Source organism: Neopsephotus bourkii, unplaced genomic scaffold (assembly GCF_033783945.1).
Source record: "Neopsephotus bourkii isolate Nb327-2 ecotype Australia unplaced genomic scaffold, CSIRO-AGI_Nbou_v1 NB_1675, whole genome shotgun sequence".
Taxonomy (NCBI): Eukaryota; Metazoa; Chordata; class Aves; order Psittaciformes; family Psittacidae; genus Neopsephotus; species Neopsephotus bourkii.
This window is the reverse complement of record NW_026902149.1, coordinates 390,571-409,924: the sequence shown is the minus strand read 5'-3', so window position 1 is coordinate 409,924 and position 19,354 is coordinate 390,571. Positions and strand designations below refer to the sequence as shown.

The 19,354-nt window shown below is 47.7% G+C and overlaps 2 protein-coding genes across 11 annotated transcripts in view; both read right to left on the bottom strand.

Annotated features, from left to right (window-relative positions):
- LOC133224314 (C-C motif chemokine 4 homolog) overlaps positions 1 to 16,052 on the bottom strand; it is a 67,067-nt gene extending 51,015 nt beyond the window's left edge. Inside the window, exon 1 of the mRNA XM_061375743.1 lies at positions 16,049 to 16,052. The gene's annotated coding sequence lies outside the window, so the exon portion shown is untranslated. The remainder of the gene's footprint in view (positions 1 to 16,048) is intronic.
- Positions 6,816 to 19,354, bottom strand: part of TSPOAP1 (TSPO associated protein 1) — a 68,457-nt gene continuing 55,918 nt past the window's right edge. For 8 of the 10 annotated variants that reach the window (XM_061375726.1, XM_061375731.1, XM_061375732.1 and 5 more), the window contains 3 exons: positions 18,342 to 18,413; positions 17,084 to 17,212; positions 6,816 to 8,196 (listed from right to left, as the gene is read on the bottom strand). In XM_061375726.1, the coding sequence (XP_061231710.1) occupies positions 7,981 to 8,196; positions 17,084 to 17,212; positions 18,342 to 18,413 (417 nt within the window). In that variant the 3' untranslated portion in view covers positions 6,816 to 7,980. Of the gene's footprint in view, positions 8,197 to 13,427; positions 13,498 to 17,083; positions 17,213 to 18,341; positions 18,414 to 19,354 lie in introns of all 10 variants that reach the window. The other 2 variants (XM_061375733.1, XM_061375734.1) reach the window with 2 other exon arrangements.

Sequence of the window (19,354 nt, the reverse complement as noted above, 5' to 3'; positions counted from 1 at the left end):
ACTGAATAATTGTCATGGTTTAAGTCCAGCGGTAACTCAGGACCACACAGCCACTCGCTTGCTCCCTCCCTTCTTCCCTCCCCTCCGCTCCCAGATGGATGTGGAGGAGAATGGAAAGCATGTAACTCCCACGGGTTGAGATAAGAGCAGTCCAGTAACTAAGGTACAACACAAACCACTGCTGCTGCCACCAATAATGATAAGGGAAATAACAAGGGAAGAGAATACAACTGCTCACCACCCAGCCCAATCCAAGCAGCGATCTGTGCCTCCTGGCTAACTGCCCCACTTTATATACTGAGCACAATGTGCTGGGGTATGGAATACCCCTTTGGCTGGTTTGGGTCAGGTGTCCTGTCCCTGCTTCCTCCTGACTTCCCACGCCCCTCCTCATTGGCAGAGCATGAGACTGGTAAGTCCTTGATCGGGGTAAGCATTACTTAGCAACAACTAAAACCATCAGTGTGTTAGTTAGCATTGTTCTCAGGCTAAAGTCAAAACCACAGCACTGCACCAGCTACTAGGAAGGAGAAAAATGACTGCTACTGCTGAACCCAGGACAACACTTGACTCTGGTCTGTGCAATGCCCATGTTCTTCTGGCCATGTGCTTCTACATGCTGCTCCCAGCTCCAGCCAGGCTCGAGTTCATTGCTCAACCTACTACCCATTTATCTATGGTTGTACAGAAACCACTAAAAGGTTTGGGAGAGAATCATTTCAGCTAAGCATGGGCTAGAGAAGTTTCTCAATGTTCAGTCATAAACTCATAGAACAGTTTGGGTTGGAAGGAACCTTAAAGATCATCATCAGAAGGGACCCAAAGGTCATTAGTCATGAGAATGCCTGATTCCCACTGTTTTTTCTTTGGAAGCTGGGCTCCCACAGCCAACTTACCGAGGAGGCTGTGATCTCTGCCATGCTGCATGGTAAGTGCAGATAAATCAAACCAAATCCCTTCAACCTGCTCAGACATCCAATCCTGGAGCTCATCCACAACTTTTTGCTGTGTCATCAGCACAGCAGCTCCAAAGAAAGGGGTCAATACTCCCTGCAGTGGTTACACAGGGACTTGGGAGCAGTGCCAGTTGCCAAGCACATGCAAGAGGCTCAGGAGAGCTGAACACAGCTTATATTTCATCATAAGCTTCTACTGCAAGAGAATCAATTTCCCTGCACTACTCTGAGCAATATTCTTAGACTCTAGTTCTTAGAGTCTGCAGTGATTAAGCAATCACACTGCATGCTTCATAATGAGGTAGGCCACATCTGACTGCAGGTACCATGTTAAAAAGGTCATTTAATATAGTTAATGCAAACTGCTTTTGAGCTTGGCTGAAGCAAGAGCTTATACAGAGAGGGTAGAAAGCACTGAATGAGATAAACTTACACTGCCAAGGTGCAAAAAAGACTTCAACTTCTTTAATGATTCCCCAAACAGCAAAGAAGTTCCTGAGTTGAATTTTGGGACTCATGGGCTTGTAAGTTTTATTTAAGCAGTCAACAGCCGCAGGTGTTGGAGCAAGAGCAAAATGAAAAATCAGGGTGAAGATATTGGATATTCAAGGATCCACAGACCCACTGTAGCCTCGATTGTGAGGAATAATTCTCCCAACAACTTAGAAGACATGTTCCAATCAGTTATGACTAAGCACTTTGGAAACCCCATGTCTTCCTTTCCCATAGAAGCTGGCCTTTTCTGTTGGCTGTGAAACCTTACCTGGTTTTGAAGCTGGTCCTGCTCCAAACTGGAGGCTGGATAAGAGATCTCAAAAGGTCCCCTTTAAGCACAGAAATACTTCTCTCACCTTAGCATCTCATTCACGGTGCAGCCAAGTCCTGAGGGGCTCTTTGCCCCAAAGCAGTAAGGCCAGAGGAATCCATGGCTGGTTGCACCCACCAGCACATGGGGCTTCTTAAAACCCAGAGGAGTTTTAATCCAAATCTCCAGTACCATTTTTATCCTGTACAAAACAACGATTAGAAAAACTTTCCCTCTGACTTTTCTGTCCGCATGTTTCTCAAGCAAAATTGTTCAGTTAAACCCATCAAGCTATTTGGAGATTTAACAGTAGAGGGACATCAAAGTTTCAGGGAGAACCCTCTATGCTTGTTAGTTCAGGGATCTCCATTGCTTTGGATGAAAGAAGCTGACTGAAAGACTTTGCAACCTAAAATACTGTACCATTTGGACACCCCACACTAACAAAACCCATCATGTTATTCCTGTGAGACTGCAAGACATGGCAGCAGAGCCAAGACACATGATGTGGTGGCTGGTACCTGGATCACGGCACCAAGGACCTCTCACGCCTCCTGGTAGAGCTTCTCTCCATTCCAGCGGGGATTTAGTCTCCCCAGCCCTCTGGCCAGGCAGATGTGCTCCCCACAAACAGCGTGTGCATGCACACCAGCTCCAGCATCTCATGTGCTCACATAGAATGACATAGGAGTATCCCGTGTGAGCAGACTTGGCTGCTTCCCATGGGAAGGAGGTGAATATCACACTGGGAAGCACACACAGAGAAAATGTTATGTTTCAGTGTCTGCACTGTGAAGAAGATGGGTAAGAAACACAGAGGTGGAGAAGGAAACCAGGGTCTAGGCCCTGAGGGTTGGAGAACATCAGTGAAAAGCCAGATTTCTGCTGAGGCAACAGAGAGATTTCAAATAAGGGCTAGGAGCATTAACTTCAGAAGCTAAATACAGGCAGGTGTTCACCAGATTCTCCTATCAGAAAGAGTCTCACAGCTCAGGAGATAAGTAATAATGGGCAAAGCAAGATGACAGTAACAATCAAGTGCTCTGGTGAGAAAAAGTAAAAGCAAAATGAGTCACAACTTGAAGGAATAAATTACAAACAGCATCACAATGAAATATTAAATCTTTCAAACATCTAGGGCAGGAAACCCAAGCAAGCAGGTGGTGAGAGTATAAAAGAGGCACTCAGGGAAAAGTAAATATGTCATATTTACTCCCCTAATCCTTTATTCAATAGAGGTATTTGCTCCTGCATTCAGCACAGAGTCCTTTTCATTCACTGTCAAAGGCTGTCTGTAAGAGACTGCGGAAGAAGAAACAAAAGAAGCACTGTGAGGTTTCCTTTAGCAGAATGCATCCACCCAGGGCTTCCAACAGAGCTCCATTTGGAAATCACTGAGCCCTGTTAGGTGACTGCACACGTAACATTTCCCCAGCTCTCAGGGACCGGAAAAGCCACAAATAACACTGAGTTTTCACAGGGGCTTCTGAGCCAGCCTGAACTGTTCACTGCAAATTCATTCTGGCTCTGCACCTAGCTATGGAACAGCAGCAGCTCCAGCAGCCCCTGGCTGGAGAACCCCGGCAGCCGGGACCCCTCTCTGGGAAGCATCTGATATGCTGCCTGTTCTGCTCCTCACTGGGCATCTGCCTTTGGCCACAGCCCCTGCATGGTCCTCACCAAGTGACCTGCACAGAACTTTGTTCCACCTGATGTGGAGCAAAGGATGGGACAGAGAGAGAGGTGTGAGGAGCTGAAGGAAACATAAAACACCAAGAGCTTTAGAAGCACTGGAGGATGACACCACCGAGAGCCTTCCTACCAGTCCCACCCCAAAAGACCACAGGGGTGCTGTCAAGAGGAGCTTGGCCCAGATATGTAGAGTGATAAGGGAGTAGAAATCAGCTCCACAGCTGATGAGATCTGTTGTGCCCTCAGGCTTCCACCAGCAGTGCCATAAGCAGCCCAGTATGCTGGCAGGGATCTGCATGCTAGGCAGATAACTCAGCTGTGCTCCATGCTGTCATAATTTTCTTCGAAAGTCCATTTCAGGTGTGATGGAACTGCCCTTACCCCAGAGCCCCTCCTGAATGAAGACACTGATTGAAAATGTAAGGAGCAGGTAGTTCTCTCCCTGCTTCTTATAGAGATACCTGAAGGGTAAAGCCTCCCCTAGGCAGGCAGAGTTGTCTGAACTCCTTCCTCTGCCTACAGTGCTTCCAGGAGATGCCCTGCCTGTCAGGGTCTTGGTAACAGGGGAGGGATGGGGGATGCTCTTATACTGACACTTTTGTAACACTCTGTCTCTCATAGCTTCCCATGTCTCTCTTATTACAGTCATGCCACTCCATTTGTCCAACCATGGGACGTGCAGAAGGTGCTCTCTCTCAGCCTGTGTGCCCAGATTTCTTCCTGTACACAATGTGGGACAGGGAGAGAGCTAGATCCCGCCCCAGTATGGGTTTGGATCAGGAAGCCCTCTCTGGAGCAGCAGATTGCTTTTCTAGTTTAGAAAGCATTAAACACAATAAAATTGTGGTCAAATATTATTTATAATTACATTTAGGCCTGTGCAGCATTAGAATTATTTTTTAGCATTAGCAATCCTTTTTCCTTCCTCTCCCCTCCCTTTTTATCTCCACTATCAATTGCCCACAGCCCCAGTCGTCCTAGTCGTGTGCTACAATTTTTTCCCCTGTGAAGCAGCCACTAGTGTTTATCACCTCTGTTCAGAGCAGCCTGGAGAACCCATCAGGTGCCTGGGCAGCACAAGGGGAGGCTGGCTTTGCATTTCCACCCTGACGATTTCCTCAAGCATGAGGGTAAGTGGCCAAATTCAATCAGCAAAGCCTTCATGGCTACAGCTGCTAGCACACCATGTCCTGATTCCCTTGGAAGTTTCCTAGTCCCTGCTTCCACCAGCACTGTGGGTCTCAGCATGGTTTCAGAAGCCACTGCTGCCTCCCAGGCAGGTGGATGAGATGGTCTGAGCAAGTCTCTGGAGCAATGCTGGAGCACCACTGCTCCTGGATGGAGAGGCTGGAGCAAGCACGGCCACACTCTTCCTGCTCACCCTGTGCTGGAGCGATGCTGGAGCACCCCATGATGTGTATCTTGGCCTGGCAGTGCTTTGCTGTAATGCTGGGGATCCCCATGAGTCCATCTCTGTGTGGCAGGAGACCTCCCAGAACTGCTCTCAGCAAACCAGGCTTGCCAGGAGGCCGGGACTGCCACCTCATGGAGGACACTGCTCCTTTGAGACACATGTGGAAACGTCCCTTCACATTGCTCTGTTCTCATTCTCTGTTTGTGCCTTTCTCATGGCATCCTGCAAGATTCAGAGCAACCTGCCTGTGACTTTGACTAGCTGAAATCTAGAAGAAAAACTATTTACCTTGGGGCTGAGCTGTTATGAGCTACATCCTCTGTGTTTGCTCAATCCCCACTCAAGCAAAATAATATTACCTAGCAAAGCCTTACAAGCTTTGAGCCATTGGTACATTAACCACTATAGTGCAGAGACAACCAGGGAACTGCACAAAGCACTTTCATTAACTGATGAACTCCCAAATATTTTTTTAAGATGGAAAGACAGCACAGAAAAATAACTCAGCTTTTCCTCATTACAGTGGCATGGGAGGTATTTGAGTCATGGCCCATCATAATCCCGTTTCAATCCCTACTCCTAAACCCACCAAGCCCCATATTCTCCATGTGCAGAGAGAGCAGCAACTACTCAATATCCAAGTGGAGACTGGTGACAAATGGTGTTCATCAGGAGTCAGCGTTGGGACCAGCAGTGTTGAACAACTTTGTTGGTGACATGGGCAGTGAGATCCATCCCCCTCAGCAAGTCTGCCAATGACACCAAGCTGTGCAGTGTGGTCAACATGCTGTAGTGAAGGGACAGGATCAGGAGGGACCTGGACAGGCTGGAAAGGCGAGACCACGGAGTTCAGAAAGGCCAAATACAAGGTACTGCATCTGGGTTGGGGCAATCCCAAGCACAAACACGAGCTGGTGGAGACCAGAGGGAGGAGCCCTGATGAGGACTTGGGATACTGGGTGATGAGAAGCTCCCAATGACCTGCCAGTGGGTGCTGGGCTGCACCCCCAGAGCCTAAGCAGCAGCTCAGGGACGGGATCCTGCCCCCTGCTGTGCTCTGGGGAGCACCCCCCTGCAGCCCTGATCCAGCTCTGGGGCAACAGCGCCAGAGGGACGTGGAGCTGTTGGAGTGAGGCCAGGGAGATGCTGTGAGGGCTGGAGCAGCTCTGCTCTGGAGACAAGGAGGCTCAGGTAGCTGGGAAAATTCCTACAGTGCATCCACCCGCAGGTGAGGCTCCCAGCACCAGCTGCAATGGGGCTTCCCAGCTGAAGTGTGGGTCTGGATGATGACCATCAGGCGGTAATTGGTGATGTATTTCTCTGTTCTCTCTATGCAGCAATGATTTGATACATTGCTAAGTTTCCTCTGTGCTATAAATATATACCTGATCCAATTTACTGTGCTTGTTTAGTATATATAGGGATATACAAACTTGACTAGCTTTACCATACTTGTTTAATAACCTGTGTGTGTGATACGCCTGGCGTGCAATGGTTTTCTCGATTGTTGCCTGTTCACAAAACCAAGTTGGCACATTCGGTCAAAATGGATATGAAACAAAATGGCATTTTTTTAAGGCAAAGAAAAACGTTGCCCAGCCCTGGCACCAGAACTTTGCAAAGCCGGGACAAGCAGAGAGCAGGGGTGGGGGGTGCTGGGCCACTGTGTCAACACTCAGCACCCCCAGGCTTTGAAGAACCTCAGCCAGGTCACACTGGGGGGACAGCGCTGCACTGGTGTCACTGAGAAGCAAAATACCTGCACAACTCCCCCCTTCATGCAACTCCCAGCACAAATACAGGCTGGGCAGAGACCTTCCACTCCCAGAGAAAGCAGCTCTCCCCAGAAGCACAGGAAAGTGAAGTGCTGTGGAGCATCATCAAGGTGCGAGTGACCAGTATGATTTTCCCCTCTGTGACCCTCACACCAAATAAGCATAATTGAATCTTTTGTTTTTTTTAAGGAAAATGTATTTTTGTGAAAATAGACTTTATTATCATAAAATTTGATATTAAATAAAAACATACCATATCACCAACACTCTGGACACTGTGCTGGCATCATTCACGTACCTCAGGGAACTGTCTCTAACACACGTACCCCACCAAAACATGCAAAGAAAGAAACACTGAAAAGGATAGAAACCATGTAGTACAAAACTTTCCGTGGCTTAGAAAGGGATGTGTCTGAACTCAAGGAACATGTCATCTCATGTGAAAATAGCTGCAAACTCTCCAACCCCAGCTCTGCTTTCCAAATGCTCCAACTCGGGAGCAGCCCATTCAAACAGCCAAAGAGAACTGTGAAAGAGGCAGACACCAACCAACCAACCAACCAAATAAATAAATAAATAAATAAATAAGAGAAATAATAAAGAAATAAATAAGGCGGAGTCCCCAGCCAGTGTGTGTCATCAAAGTGAACCACAGGAGCAGCTTCTAGCAGCCCACCCCACAGGCAGAAGCATGGACCCCTTTAGGGTATCGCTCCTCCCTGCATGGGAATCCTGATGCTGAACAGGATTGAGGCAATGTGGGATGCTCCTAGGCACAGCTGCATATTTACAGGTTGACAGAACAAAGAACTCACTCCTCAGGCCAGAGACAGCAAAGGGGATTCAAGGGAACAGAGAAGTGCAAATTTTCTTTGCAGAGCGGAGGAGTTAACACAACCTCCTTTGGACCAGAGAAATACCAGGGTGTGGAGGACAAGGGATCTTTTCCTCAGGGGCCGGGGCTTTGCTAGGAAAAGCCATTCAGCAAACTTACAGCCAGAATATAAGTTTTAAATGAAAATATTTACAGGGAAGTGGTGCACTGAGGGCTGTCAGGGGCAGGACACACTGCTGTGGAAGTAGCTGTGTCCTAGTGCTGAGGCCTCACACACCACAGTGCCATGATGCTGTGTTCAGAGCCATTGCCCACACTGGGTGGGCACCCATGTCCGCACTCTCAGCAGAGACCACAGCTCACAGACCCACTGGAGAGTTCTCTCTCTTCAACATACACTTTTCCCCTATGACTCTAGTCAGCTTACTGCAGAGGGCTTCTCCTGAATTGGCAGTTTCTGTGGGGACTGCACAGGCGATTTTTACAGAACAACAAATCCCTTATTAATTTTTCTTACTGGACCCAAGTTTTTTGAAGAGCTCTTTTCCTCTGAGGAAGAAGCCTCTCTTCTTTTTACTCTGACCAGTTACATGACTGTATTTGAGAATGGCCAGCGATGCCTGCTCTGGACACTGCTCACCCATGCCAAGACAGGAGGGTGGTAGAGTAGGAGGAGTTGGTGAGGAATCGCTCTGCTCAAGAGACCCATCTGGATTTAACTGAGTGGGGAAAAAGAGAAAACAAGAGAAAAAAGCACAAGTTAGATCTGATGAAGGACATCACAGCAACAGAAACCTCAGCCAGAGAACCCTGCCTTCTCCCTACCAGCTGCCCCTCACCCTGCCCAGCTCAGCTCCTCTATGCAGCTGCAGATCCAGTTAGGAAGTTTCCAATGGATTTAAACTTTCTTGTACTGATGACCCAGACACTGCCTGAGCTCAGACATTCTGAAATGCGTTAACTTTGGGCCAAGAACAGGACAGCACAAAAGCCCCACTGAAGACATGGTGAAAGATGCTGCTTCACAGCTGAACATGCCGTAAAAGAAGCATCTCCCAAGAGTATGGATTAATGGATCCTGATGCATCCATATACGGCTCCCTGGGCCAGGGGTCCAGGTGGACTCCCAGCACACCCTGGAGCATAAGGCAGGGCATTAAAAACAACCTATTAAAGGCTGTGAAAGACCTTCAGAAGCTCAAGGAGACTTGCTAAACTGGGAGGCTTCTGCAGCAGTGGCCATGAGAAAAATTCAGTGCCCTGCAGAGCATCCATCAGGTCTAGTCACAGAAGAGGCAGACGCGGTCTGATGCTCTGCAGTGGCGCCAATAACAGAGAAGTTGCTCACGATGAAACAGGACATAGAGAAGTCTTGGATCAAGTGGCATGCAGCAAATAACGTGTTCCTAAATCACCTAAGCATTTGGGAATGTTAACTGGACTCCACAGTCATAGAATCATAGAATAATTACGGTTGGAAAGGATCTTGAGATCATCAAGTTCCAACCCCCTGCCATGGGCAGGTACACCTCGCTCTAAACCATATCACCCAAGGCTCTGTCCAACCTGGCCTTGAACACTGCCAGGGATGGAGCATTCACAGCCTCCCTGGGCAACCCATTCCAGTGCCTCACCACCCTTACAGGAAAGAATTTCCTCCTTATATCCAATCTAAACTCCCCCTGTTTCAGTTTTAACCCATTACCCCCTGTCCTATCACTACGGTCCCTAATGAAGAGTCCATCCCCAGCATCCCTATAGGCCCCCTTCAGACACTGGAAGCTGCTATGAGGTCTCCACGCAGCCTTCTCTTCTCCAGGCTGAACAGCCCCAACTTTCTCAGCCGATCTTCATAGGGGAGGTGCTCCAGTCCCCTGATCATCCTCGTGGCCTCCTCTGGACTTGTTCCAACAGTTCCATGTTCTTTTTATGTTGAGGACATCAGAACTGCACACAGTGCTCCAGGTGAGGTCTCACGAGAGCAGAATAAAGGAGCAGGATCACCTCCTTCGACCTGCTGGTCACACTCCTTTTGATGCAGCCCAGGATACGGTTGCTTTCTGGGCTGCAAGCGCACACTGAAGCCAGCTCATGTTCATTTTCTCATCGACCAGAACCCCCAAGTCCTTCTCCGCAGGGCTGCTCTGAATCTCTTCTCTGCCCAGCCTGTAGCTGTGCCTGGAATTGCTCCGACCCAGGTGTAGGACCTTGCACTTGGCATGGTTAAACTTCATGAGGTCGGCATCAGGCCACCTCACAAGCGTGTCAAGGTCCCTCTGGATGGCATTCCTTCCCTCCAGTGCATCAACCGAACCACACAGCTTGGGCTCATCAGCAAACTTGCTGAGGGCGCACTCAATCCCACTGTCCATGTCAGCGACGAACATGTTAAACAAGACTGGTCCCAACACCGATCCCTGAGGGACACCACTCGTTACTGGTCTCCAGCCGGACATTGAGCCATTGACCACAACTCTCTGTGTGCAGCCATCCAGCCAGTTCTTTATCCACCGAGTGGTCCATTCATCAAATTGATGTCTCTCCAATTTAGAGGCAAGAATGTCGTGTGGAACAGTGTCGAACGCTTTACACAAATCCAGGTAGATGACATCAACTGCTCTACCCCTGTCCATCAGTTGCATAGTCCCATCATAGAAGGCCACCAAATTGGTCAGGCAGGACTTCCCCTTAGAGAAGCCATGCTGGCTGTCACCAAGCACCTTGTTTTTCATGTGCCTTAGCATGCCTTCCAGGATAATCTGCTCCAAGATGTTGCAGGCACAGAGGTGGGACTGACTGGTCTGTAATTCCCTGGGTCATCCATTTTCCCCTTCTTGAAAATGGGGGTTATATTTCCCTTTTTCCACTTGTCGTGAACTTCACCTGACTGCCATGATTTTTCAAATATGATGGCCGGCGGCTTAGGAACTTCATTCCCCAGCTCCTTCAGGACCCGAGGATGGATTTCATCAGGACCCATGGACTTGTGCACGCTCAGATTTTTAAGAAGATCTCGAACCAGCTCCTCTCCTGCAGTGGGCCCAAGGTCTTCATTCTCACAGCCCCTGCGTCTGCCTTCCAAGACTTGGGTGAAACTGTTCCTTTTGGAAAGGGCTTTTAGAAATCAGAAAGTGCCCTGGTCCTGGGCTCAGCTTCCTCTTTGCAAAATAAAAATGGCAGGTCAGTTCCAGCACCCAGGTGTCTGGACAGGGATCATGTCTGATCTGGTAGGACAAATTTTCCCAAGAAGCTGCAGAGTTCAGCAGGGAAGAGGCTCTGGGTTTCTGAGGCCTTGAATACCACTTGTGCCACTGCCTTCTCTTCCACACGGCTTTCAAAAACAGAATCTTCCAAGCTCCCAGCTGTATATCCTATCCACAACACAACATGAAAGTGGCTGGAGCTGTTCCAAGGAAAAGCCTTCCTCATGAAACATCCTGCCCTCATTATTAATCTGTTTGGGTCATGCCAAGTCAGGGAGAGCACCAACAGAGAAGGTGTCAGTGACAGCGCAGCAGGATGCTCTACCTGGGGTGGAAGCATTCCTGAGAGTACAAACATTATCCCTGCACAGGCAGTGAAGGAGAATCCCAGCAGCTGCTTGAAGTGCACTGACTGGAGTGATGCACAGACAGAATGTGCCTGCCGGAGCCACAGCACAATTATATGTTACGTACTGTGGGCTGGTTTATTTAAAGTTTCCTGGGGCAAAAGCAAAAGCAGCACTGCTCCATCACCCTACCTCTTGTGTGACAAAGAACACAAGAAGAGGCTGTGACCTCTCCTCCCCTTGCAGGCTGCATTATGCTGCTGTATTCCAGATGCTTCACTCTGCTAGAGAAAGAAAGCACTTCTGATACAAGATGAGCAGAAACCTCTCCTCAGGAGTCAGACTCAGTACATGCAACACCTATGGAGTCAGTTCTGAGCAGCCAGGAGCACAAGGCTTCTAGAGAACTCCAGAAAGATGAGAGACAACTACAGTCTTGCAACAATCGGTTTAAACTGTCCCAGGTAACAGTGCCATCAGACTCTTACCTGACACAGTGTCTCTGGCTGCAGGGACAGAGACAGAACTCCTCTCCACCTCTCTTATCTACAGGAAACAACACAGTGGCTGATTCTTCCTGAACTCACACTTTATCTAGAAATCTTGTTCCACACACTTTCAAAGGCACTTCTGTGACTCTCCAGATATGCAGCACTGCCAAGGACATGCTGCCAACAGCTCGATGGCACAGCCTCGCCCTTGTGCAAGCTGTGTTTTGCCTGCAAAGTCAACTGCTCCAGCTAATGCTGAGGCACCAGCTGTGATCATTGGTAGCTCCTGTCTGCACACACAGGCAAGCTGCAATGCTTGCTGTTTACTGCCCAGGTGCTAGTCAGGTTTGAGAAGTCTAGCAATAAATCTGGATTAATCTAGAGGAACCATTTTCAGCCAGTAATGTAAGGCTTATGGAGGCAAAGAGAAAAAGTAAGCCAGATCAGGGCTAACTTGGTAGCCTGCTGGGCTAGCTGTGTGCAAAAGTAATAATCCATGGGCTCAGGTACAGCAACCATTTATGCACTGCGCACAAAGAATCCTTGGATAAAATGCACAAAAGTATTGGGCTCACTTCAGAAGGGGTCTCACCAATGCACAGCAAATGATCTCCCCTAAGAAGCTCAAGCCCTGGGATCTGGCTTAGGAGCCCCAAAAGGATGTGGGAGTGATGTGAAGCCCCCTGTGCAGGCAGGTGCCCTTAAGCACTGGAAACCATTTTATATAGCAAAAGTGGGACAGTTTTAGTGGTGATCTGAAGCAGCCCAAAACCTTACACAATTTCTCCTGTAGAGAGTGATGCATGAAAGACTGCACACAAAATGAGAGGCTGGTACCCAGCCCAGCTTGCAAATGTCACCATTAGTCACTGGAATAAGGATGCTGCAGTACCAATGTGACTAGCAAATATCAAACAGGTAAAGTGAAGTGACTGGCGGTCTCCTGGCTTTGTGGCTGGAAGTGCTATTGATTCCCAGCTGTGGCATACAATGCCCAGGCAGATTTCCGCACAGAGGTCTCACACGCAAGCATGCACAGATTTTCTCAGAAGTCTCTCTATGCCAGAAAAGCAACAGCACTATTTCACAGATTCAGCTGTTAAGAGACAAATGTTACTAAAATTTGGGTTTCTTCTTTAAGAGAAACATGAAGGAAAAAGTGCTCTATCAAGACAGAGTAAAAGCTGTTAGTGTGGATAACCAGAGGAGTCATGTTCATTTTCAGCGGGCACTTTTCCATGCTGTCCAGGTATTGCTGCATTGCACAATTTCAGGAAAACAATGTCTGAGACTAAGGAAACCACAGATCTGCTTCCACTGCCACCCAAAACCAGGGGTCTCACCCCACAGCCCCAAAACTGTTGCTTTAAGTGTTGTCAGACAGAACAATTATCCACATAAGGTTTCAGGGACTCAATGTTACTACTTCCTTAAGTTGATGGTGTGCAGAGGGTTTTTGGGACTATACTAAGGAAGGAATATAATCAGGAGGAAAATACCCTACACATGCGAAATATGGGGGTGTGCTCAGCCTAAGCAGGATCTTGCAAAGGCTAAACAAAGCTTTGGCTGTTGATGTGCTGGAACAGTGGTAGAAGGCCCAGGCTGAATTACAAATCATGTCATTTCTAAACCTGAATATCCAGCACAGTCCCATCATGTCCCCAAAACCACCAGATAATTGTTCCAAACAACTGCACTTCATGGGCTGAACGGATCATGGCTTCTCTTTACTATAGGACCAGTCTGGCAGGTAAAGGTCTGCCAGTAGAGGTTTTGAAGGTGGACTTGCTAGCAGAGCCCCAGCCCAGCCTGTCAAACCACAAGCAAGAAAAGGAGTAAACTACAGGTGCATAACAGTTTTAATATGCTAGGCTGGGTGGGAGACTGAAGAGATCTTCTCACATACACTTACATGGTTGCTCTCTCTGTCTATGTATCATTCATATCTATCACTGGACTCTTCTCTTCCTCATTCTCTGAAGAAAAGAACCATCACGGGTGCGAAACACAGGCAGAAATAAACACATGAAATCAATTAGAATCAAACACTTTCTATAGGTGCTTTACAATCAGTCCTTGACAGCAACTGTATATTACTGATGCAAAAATACTCCTTCAACAGCTGCAGCATTAAAGCAACTGCTCTCAGTTGGTGAGCGTGAGTGTTTTAGGGCCCTAGCTGGTCACCATAACTTCTTGGATACTCCTCTTTGCACTGGATTTTTCTTATTGCTTAAGAATCTAATCCCCAAATGTTGCCAGTTTGAAAATTAAACTGCTTCACTTTTTCAGTTGCCAGCAAGATTTACTCAGAAATAATCCAAAATTATCTACTTTCCCCAGTGCAATTTGGAAAGTCAATTGCCTGTATTCTCAGGCCTTCAACAGAGCAGCAGGAAGAAGGGAAGTGTGAAGAACAGACACGCTTAAACCTCAAATCCAAGAAGTTACAAGCAATTGAAATATCACTCCTGATCATGCTGGAGAAGCTTCTGTTAAGAGTGGGACTAGCTTTAACACATGCCCAAAGCTCTGCCGCGATACCACAGTGCATACGCATGCTGGGTCTCAAGCTGGATATGCTGGGTCTCGAGCTGGGCCTGGGACACTGATGGAGTCTGCTTCGCCATGCTGTCTTTCAGAAGATTCAAACAAGACTTCTCCAGAGGCTGACATGCATCCTTTGCCCTTTTGCATACCCCCACTCCCTCCACCCCAAACTACAGCAGCAAAGGTGCTTTTGTTTGTGTTGGATGCACCAACAACAGTTTCCCAAGCAAGTTCCTTAACTCTATGGAGTGAGGATGTCACCGGGGTTTGAAAAGCCCCAGGTATAGCTGTGTGAGAGAGTTTGGTACAGCTCAGGGATGGCCTTCAGAATATGTATGTTTTGCAGGAGATGGTTTTCCTTCTGCCTTAGCCAGGAGGTGTTCTGCCCAGAGGTAGGGATGCTGCAATTGCTGTGCCAGAATCAAAACCTCAGTGAGGTCAGGTTCTGTCTCTCCTCAGTAATCACTAAGCAGATTCATAAATGTAGTTAAGTAACACAAATTTGGTTATGAGCAGGGAAAATGTGCTGCTTTTAAAAGGAGACAAGCAAGCCATTCCTATCTGGAAGCTGTTCAGATGGATCTGGATTGTGCAGAACAAGCAGGACAGCACATACTTAAAGAAGCTTAAGCCAGAATCACCTAGGAGAGGCCTCCTGGTGAAGCAGGGAAGCAGCAGGACAGGAGGCAGTCTGTCACTACACAGAAGCAGCCAACCAAAAGTCATGCTTACATAGTGTGGATTCCCACTGAAGTAAAATTGGTTTAATCCTCACCAACTGAATTTTCCAAGACCCCACACTTCAAACTCTGAAGAATAGCAGCTCATGGGTCAGCCAACTACCAAAATTACCTGACCTAAGGCAACATCTTCCTGCTCTACAGACCCAGAGTTAGAGCCAATGCAAGGGGAAGCTCTGTTGGATCTCTGGCAGAGAGAAGCAGAGACAAATGGAAAGATCTGAAAGGCAGGCAAGCCCAAAACATCTATTTTATGTGGGTTGGGTTTACCACATTTGAAAGGCATTTCTGTTAAAAAAAGGTGTCATGAACAATAGGAGAACAGCACGTAGGGATATCTGAGCCAAAGTGCTGCATCCAAAGGAACAGTCACCCACTGCTAAACCTAGCACCAGTGGAAAGCAGAGAGAAAAGTGGAGCAGCAGCAAGCTGAGGGCAGTGAGCAGGATTAGCTCGAGCTGCCGTCTCAGCACCAGAACAGACAGGACCTTGATACCTTGGAAGGCCCGTGACAAAGCCTGGGACATGGCAGGTCAACTGGTGTCGCAGTTTGTTCCCCAGCAAAACAGAAGAGATAAGAAAGGGATGCAAATAAGAATCCTAGAAATAACGGCAGATTTGTTGCATATGTTACCCTGTTTATCAGCCAATTTCCTGGTTCTTACTTGCCCTTAATAAAAGGCTATTAACTAAGCAAATGGCAGATCAGCTATCTGAGCCCTGAAGGTTACCTGAATTTCCCCACGGTTTCTGGGAGGACAAAGGCTGGGGCTGGCATGTGAAACAGGTCCTTCTCCCTGCTGGCTGATACCAGAGAGAAGGGTTAGAGCTGTAATAAGCTACAATATGAATTAAACCCTTTTTCATTTTACTGGTTTAGGTATCTTTTGGCACCCTCTATTCCAATAGATGAGTAATTTGGGAAGAGTGAATAATTTTGAGTGAGAAATTGGAGAAGGAAACACACTCTGAATGCTTGTTTTCACCCTGGGAAAGGGAGACTTGCATAACCTTAGGGCTCTTAAACCCTGGTAGTAACAGCTTGTTAACCTTTGAGTCCCCACCATGGACTTAGGCACTAAGAGGAAAGAGAATGAGTATCCTAAACAGGTAAGCACAAGGGACCCAGTCTGAATTTGGAAGATGATCCAGCAAGCTACCCACAGACCTTATTTCTGAGTCAGGCCTGCTCTTTGCAAGAAGGCATCAAGGCTGTATTGCAGACCCTGTACTCACAAAGCTTGAAATGCCTGGAAGCAAAAGATGGGGCTGCAGCTGAAGGCTAAAGGAGATCAGGCAGCATCTGAAGACAGAAATGGGAGGTGGGCACAGAGAAAAGGAAGAGCTGAGCATGAAAAATAGGACAAGGAATGCTGCAGAAAGCAGGAAAGCTAGGGAGGCACAAGTGGAAAGTTCAGCAAAGGAGGATACAGGCCCACATGCTTACTGAAGGACTGGTTCAAAGCCAAACTGGACCTGCTCTTATACACGTTGGTGGATCTGTCACTACTTGATGGTGCCAAAAACCTTCTAAGAAGAACTGAAGGTGAAGTACATATGAGCTGGGACCAAGCTGAGTCCCTCCCTGCCTTCCACTCTCTAGAATGACACAAAATATGAGGTCCAGGAGTAACTGGGGAGGTGCTACACCAAGTGAGGTCTGAATCCAGCAGATGACCCAAATTTCCCACTTAAGCATTTGTTTCAAGAGCATCAGCAGCATAATACAAGGGGTTAGCTCAACCATTGCATTCTCTGCATCTGTGGGATGCTTTCAGAGCCTGAGGATCCATCTCACAGATCTGTTTGGGAAACTCCCCAGTGTGTTTTGAATTTATCTGGAAGCACCTTGGACTGGATTAAGACATATCTAACTCAGAATGGGTGGAAGAGCATTGGTGTTTGGGTGTTGGGAACTCCACAACTCCTTGCCTTGGGTATGAGCAAGTCTGAGAAATGTCACATGTCTGGGAAGCTACCTGAACTGCTTTGTTTGCAGCAGGATTTCACCACTGACGCTTCTGTGGATCTAAAGTATTTGCTGGTGGGCTTTGGGATGCTCTTTCCTCGCCTGACCACAGTGAGACTGAGGCACCATGTTGTTGCAGGAAGAGCTCCTAGCACTCCTAAACCTCTGAGCATTTTCCATGGGATGAACTAAGCTGCATGCACTAGTTTAAATGATTCCATCAGAAGCTGCATGCTGTGCAATGCCCATCTCCAGCCACATCACAGTTGGATGTCTGTATGATGCAGAGTCACACAGTCTTACCTGGCTCTCAGCACTCAGTGGAAAAGCTTCTTTATCTTTTGAATGCAGCTCCTCAGCCATGCCTCCATCCGAAGGTTCAGCTTCCAAGAAGTTAGATGGGACAAGTCCTCTCTGTTGGTTCAGCTCTCCCTGCAAGATCAACATTCAGTTCTCACACCAGCATTCCTGGCTAATGGGGAAATAAGAAACTGAGGAGCAGTCCCTTGCAGGGAAGACCAGGCTGTTGGTCTGAGAGAAGCCTGGGAACACACTCGTGCTGGAAGGATCCTCAGCAAATTCCACGACTCACATTCTTGCTTAGTTGCTCAGTGAAACAATTCAGAGCGCAGAAACACAGAAGGGAGTAAAGGAAGAAAAGATGGCAGATGCCATGACAAAGGTATTCCAGCAATATGGTCACTTCTACAAATTCAGATCACTTCCACTGCTATTCTGGAAGCAACTGAAATATGACAGTGCCACAGGCTTTCCAAAGGCCTTTGATTTAGTCTGGTATTGCTTTATTTTGTAAAGAATGAGGTTCTACTGGTACAATGTCCTGCAGACATGGCCTCAATGACACTGAGGTGCAGAGCTGCAAACCAAACTTGGCTGTATGCCTAGAGAATTGTCTCCAGTTCAGCAGGTGTTTGAGTGAGACAAAACCAAACCCAGCAATGGTGTTTGGCCAACACTATGAAAGAAGGCAAACAAAGCATTCACAGTGATCCCCTCCAGACTCTCCCTGGAGCTGAACCTCAACTTTGATGTGTGAAGACACGCTGCTTCCTATGCAGGGATCCAAGGGCCAAGGATCATGTGCAGCACACAGCCTGTTGGCAGGCACAGCCTAGATATGCATGCACAGCACATGAAACAAGTAGCAGTGCTTGTGGAGGTATGCTTAGATGGGGGTCACTGTGCATCTGTATTTTCATGTTATCACTGTAGCTCCTGCCCTGGATGAGAGCATGTGTCTGAGTGCTGGGTGACAAATCAGCTTACAGCAGATACTGATGCAGCTGATACAGGTACAGAACAATGCACCCTAGGCTTTGAGAAATATGCAGTCAAGTTATCCCAAGAAATAAATTCAAATCCATCTGGATATTGTGGTTACAGGAACATGGACTGCCAGAAACACCCTGCCCTGCAATAAGCAGCTATGGGCTTGGGTTTTTTTGCAGTATTTTGTTCCCTCATTTCTGCTCTCCTGCCACTAGATGGACTCCAACGACTTCAGATGTAGCCACTGGCCCTTCCCAACCCCTGTACTCACATAATAGAATCCATCATCATCCATGGACCCAAACACAGTGATAATGTCCCCAGCACTGAAAGTCAGTTCAGCCTGCAAAGACCAAGAGAACAATGGTCACAGGAGAAGCACTACCTGCAACGTCTGGCCTGAAACACCAGGTCACCCTGGGCTTCTTGCACAAGTTTACCCTGCAGGAGGGAGGCTGCTGTATTAAGACTTGCAGTACCAGGATGAGGAGGGGCAACTGAGGTGGGTAACTGTGGACCTCAGTGCTAAGGAAGCATTTCATAAATTCAGACAAGAGCAAAGCCTGTTTCTTAAACCAGTTTTAATAAGGCTTCAAAATAGTGCCTACAACCTGTTCTGGAAAGATATGTTGAGACAAGCTGAACAAGCACCAGAAACACCTTGCATTTCTTCAAAGGTAACTACTAAATCCTGCTCCTTTGCATGAGCCTGGTCTGTATGCAATGCTCAGAGATTAGTCACTACCAGGAATGCATAAAAATGGGAAGATCTGACCTAGAGACAGACTATAACCACACAACACACGTCACCCTCCATCCCATCCTCCTGTCAGCCACCCCAGCAGGCACTCCCGGGAGCACAAGACCAAACACAAAGGTCGAAGCAGTCTCTACCAACAGAAGAAACTGCCCAGTTACAGCAAAAAAGCTGCTCTAAGAGAAGATGGAGTCTTCAAACAGGCTGTGTCCCACTCAAGACACACTGGCTTTATATGCACTTCACAGAAGTGTTAGTTGGAAGAGATCCACCTCTAATACATTTACCTTATGATATCCCTAGTACTCAGTTTACCTCTGGAGGCTGCAGGTTCCACATGCTGGCTGTGAATTACTTTGCTGCAGCAGAAAGACACTTCGAGGGAACTTCACTCACAGACACACAGAAGGGCACAGCTGATCCTACTCTGTCCTGGTGCAAGTTCGTAAGGGCAACTGCAGGCTTCTAGCAGAACAGGTGACCAGATTTCCTGGGAGTGTGCACAGGGAGCACCTCCAACAGTACAA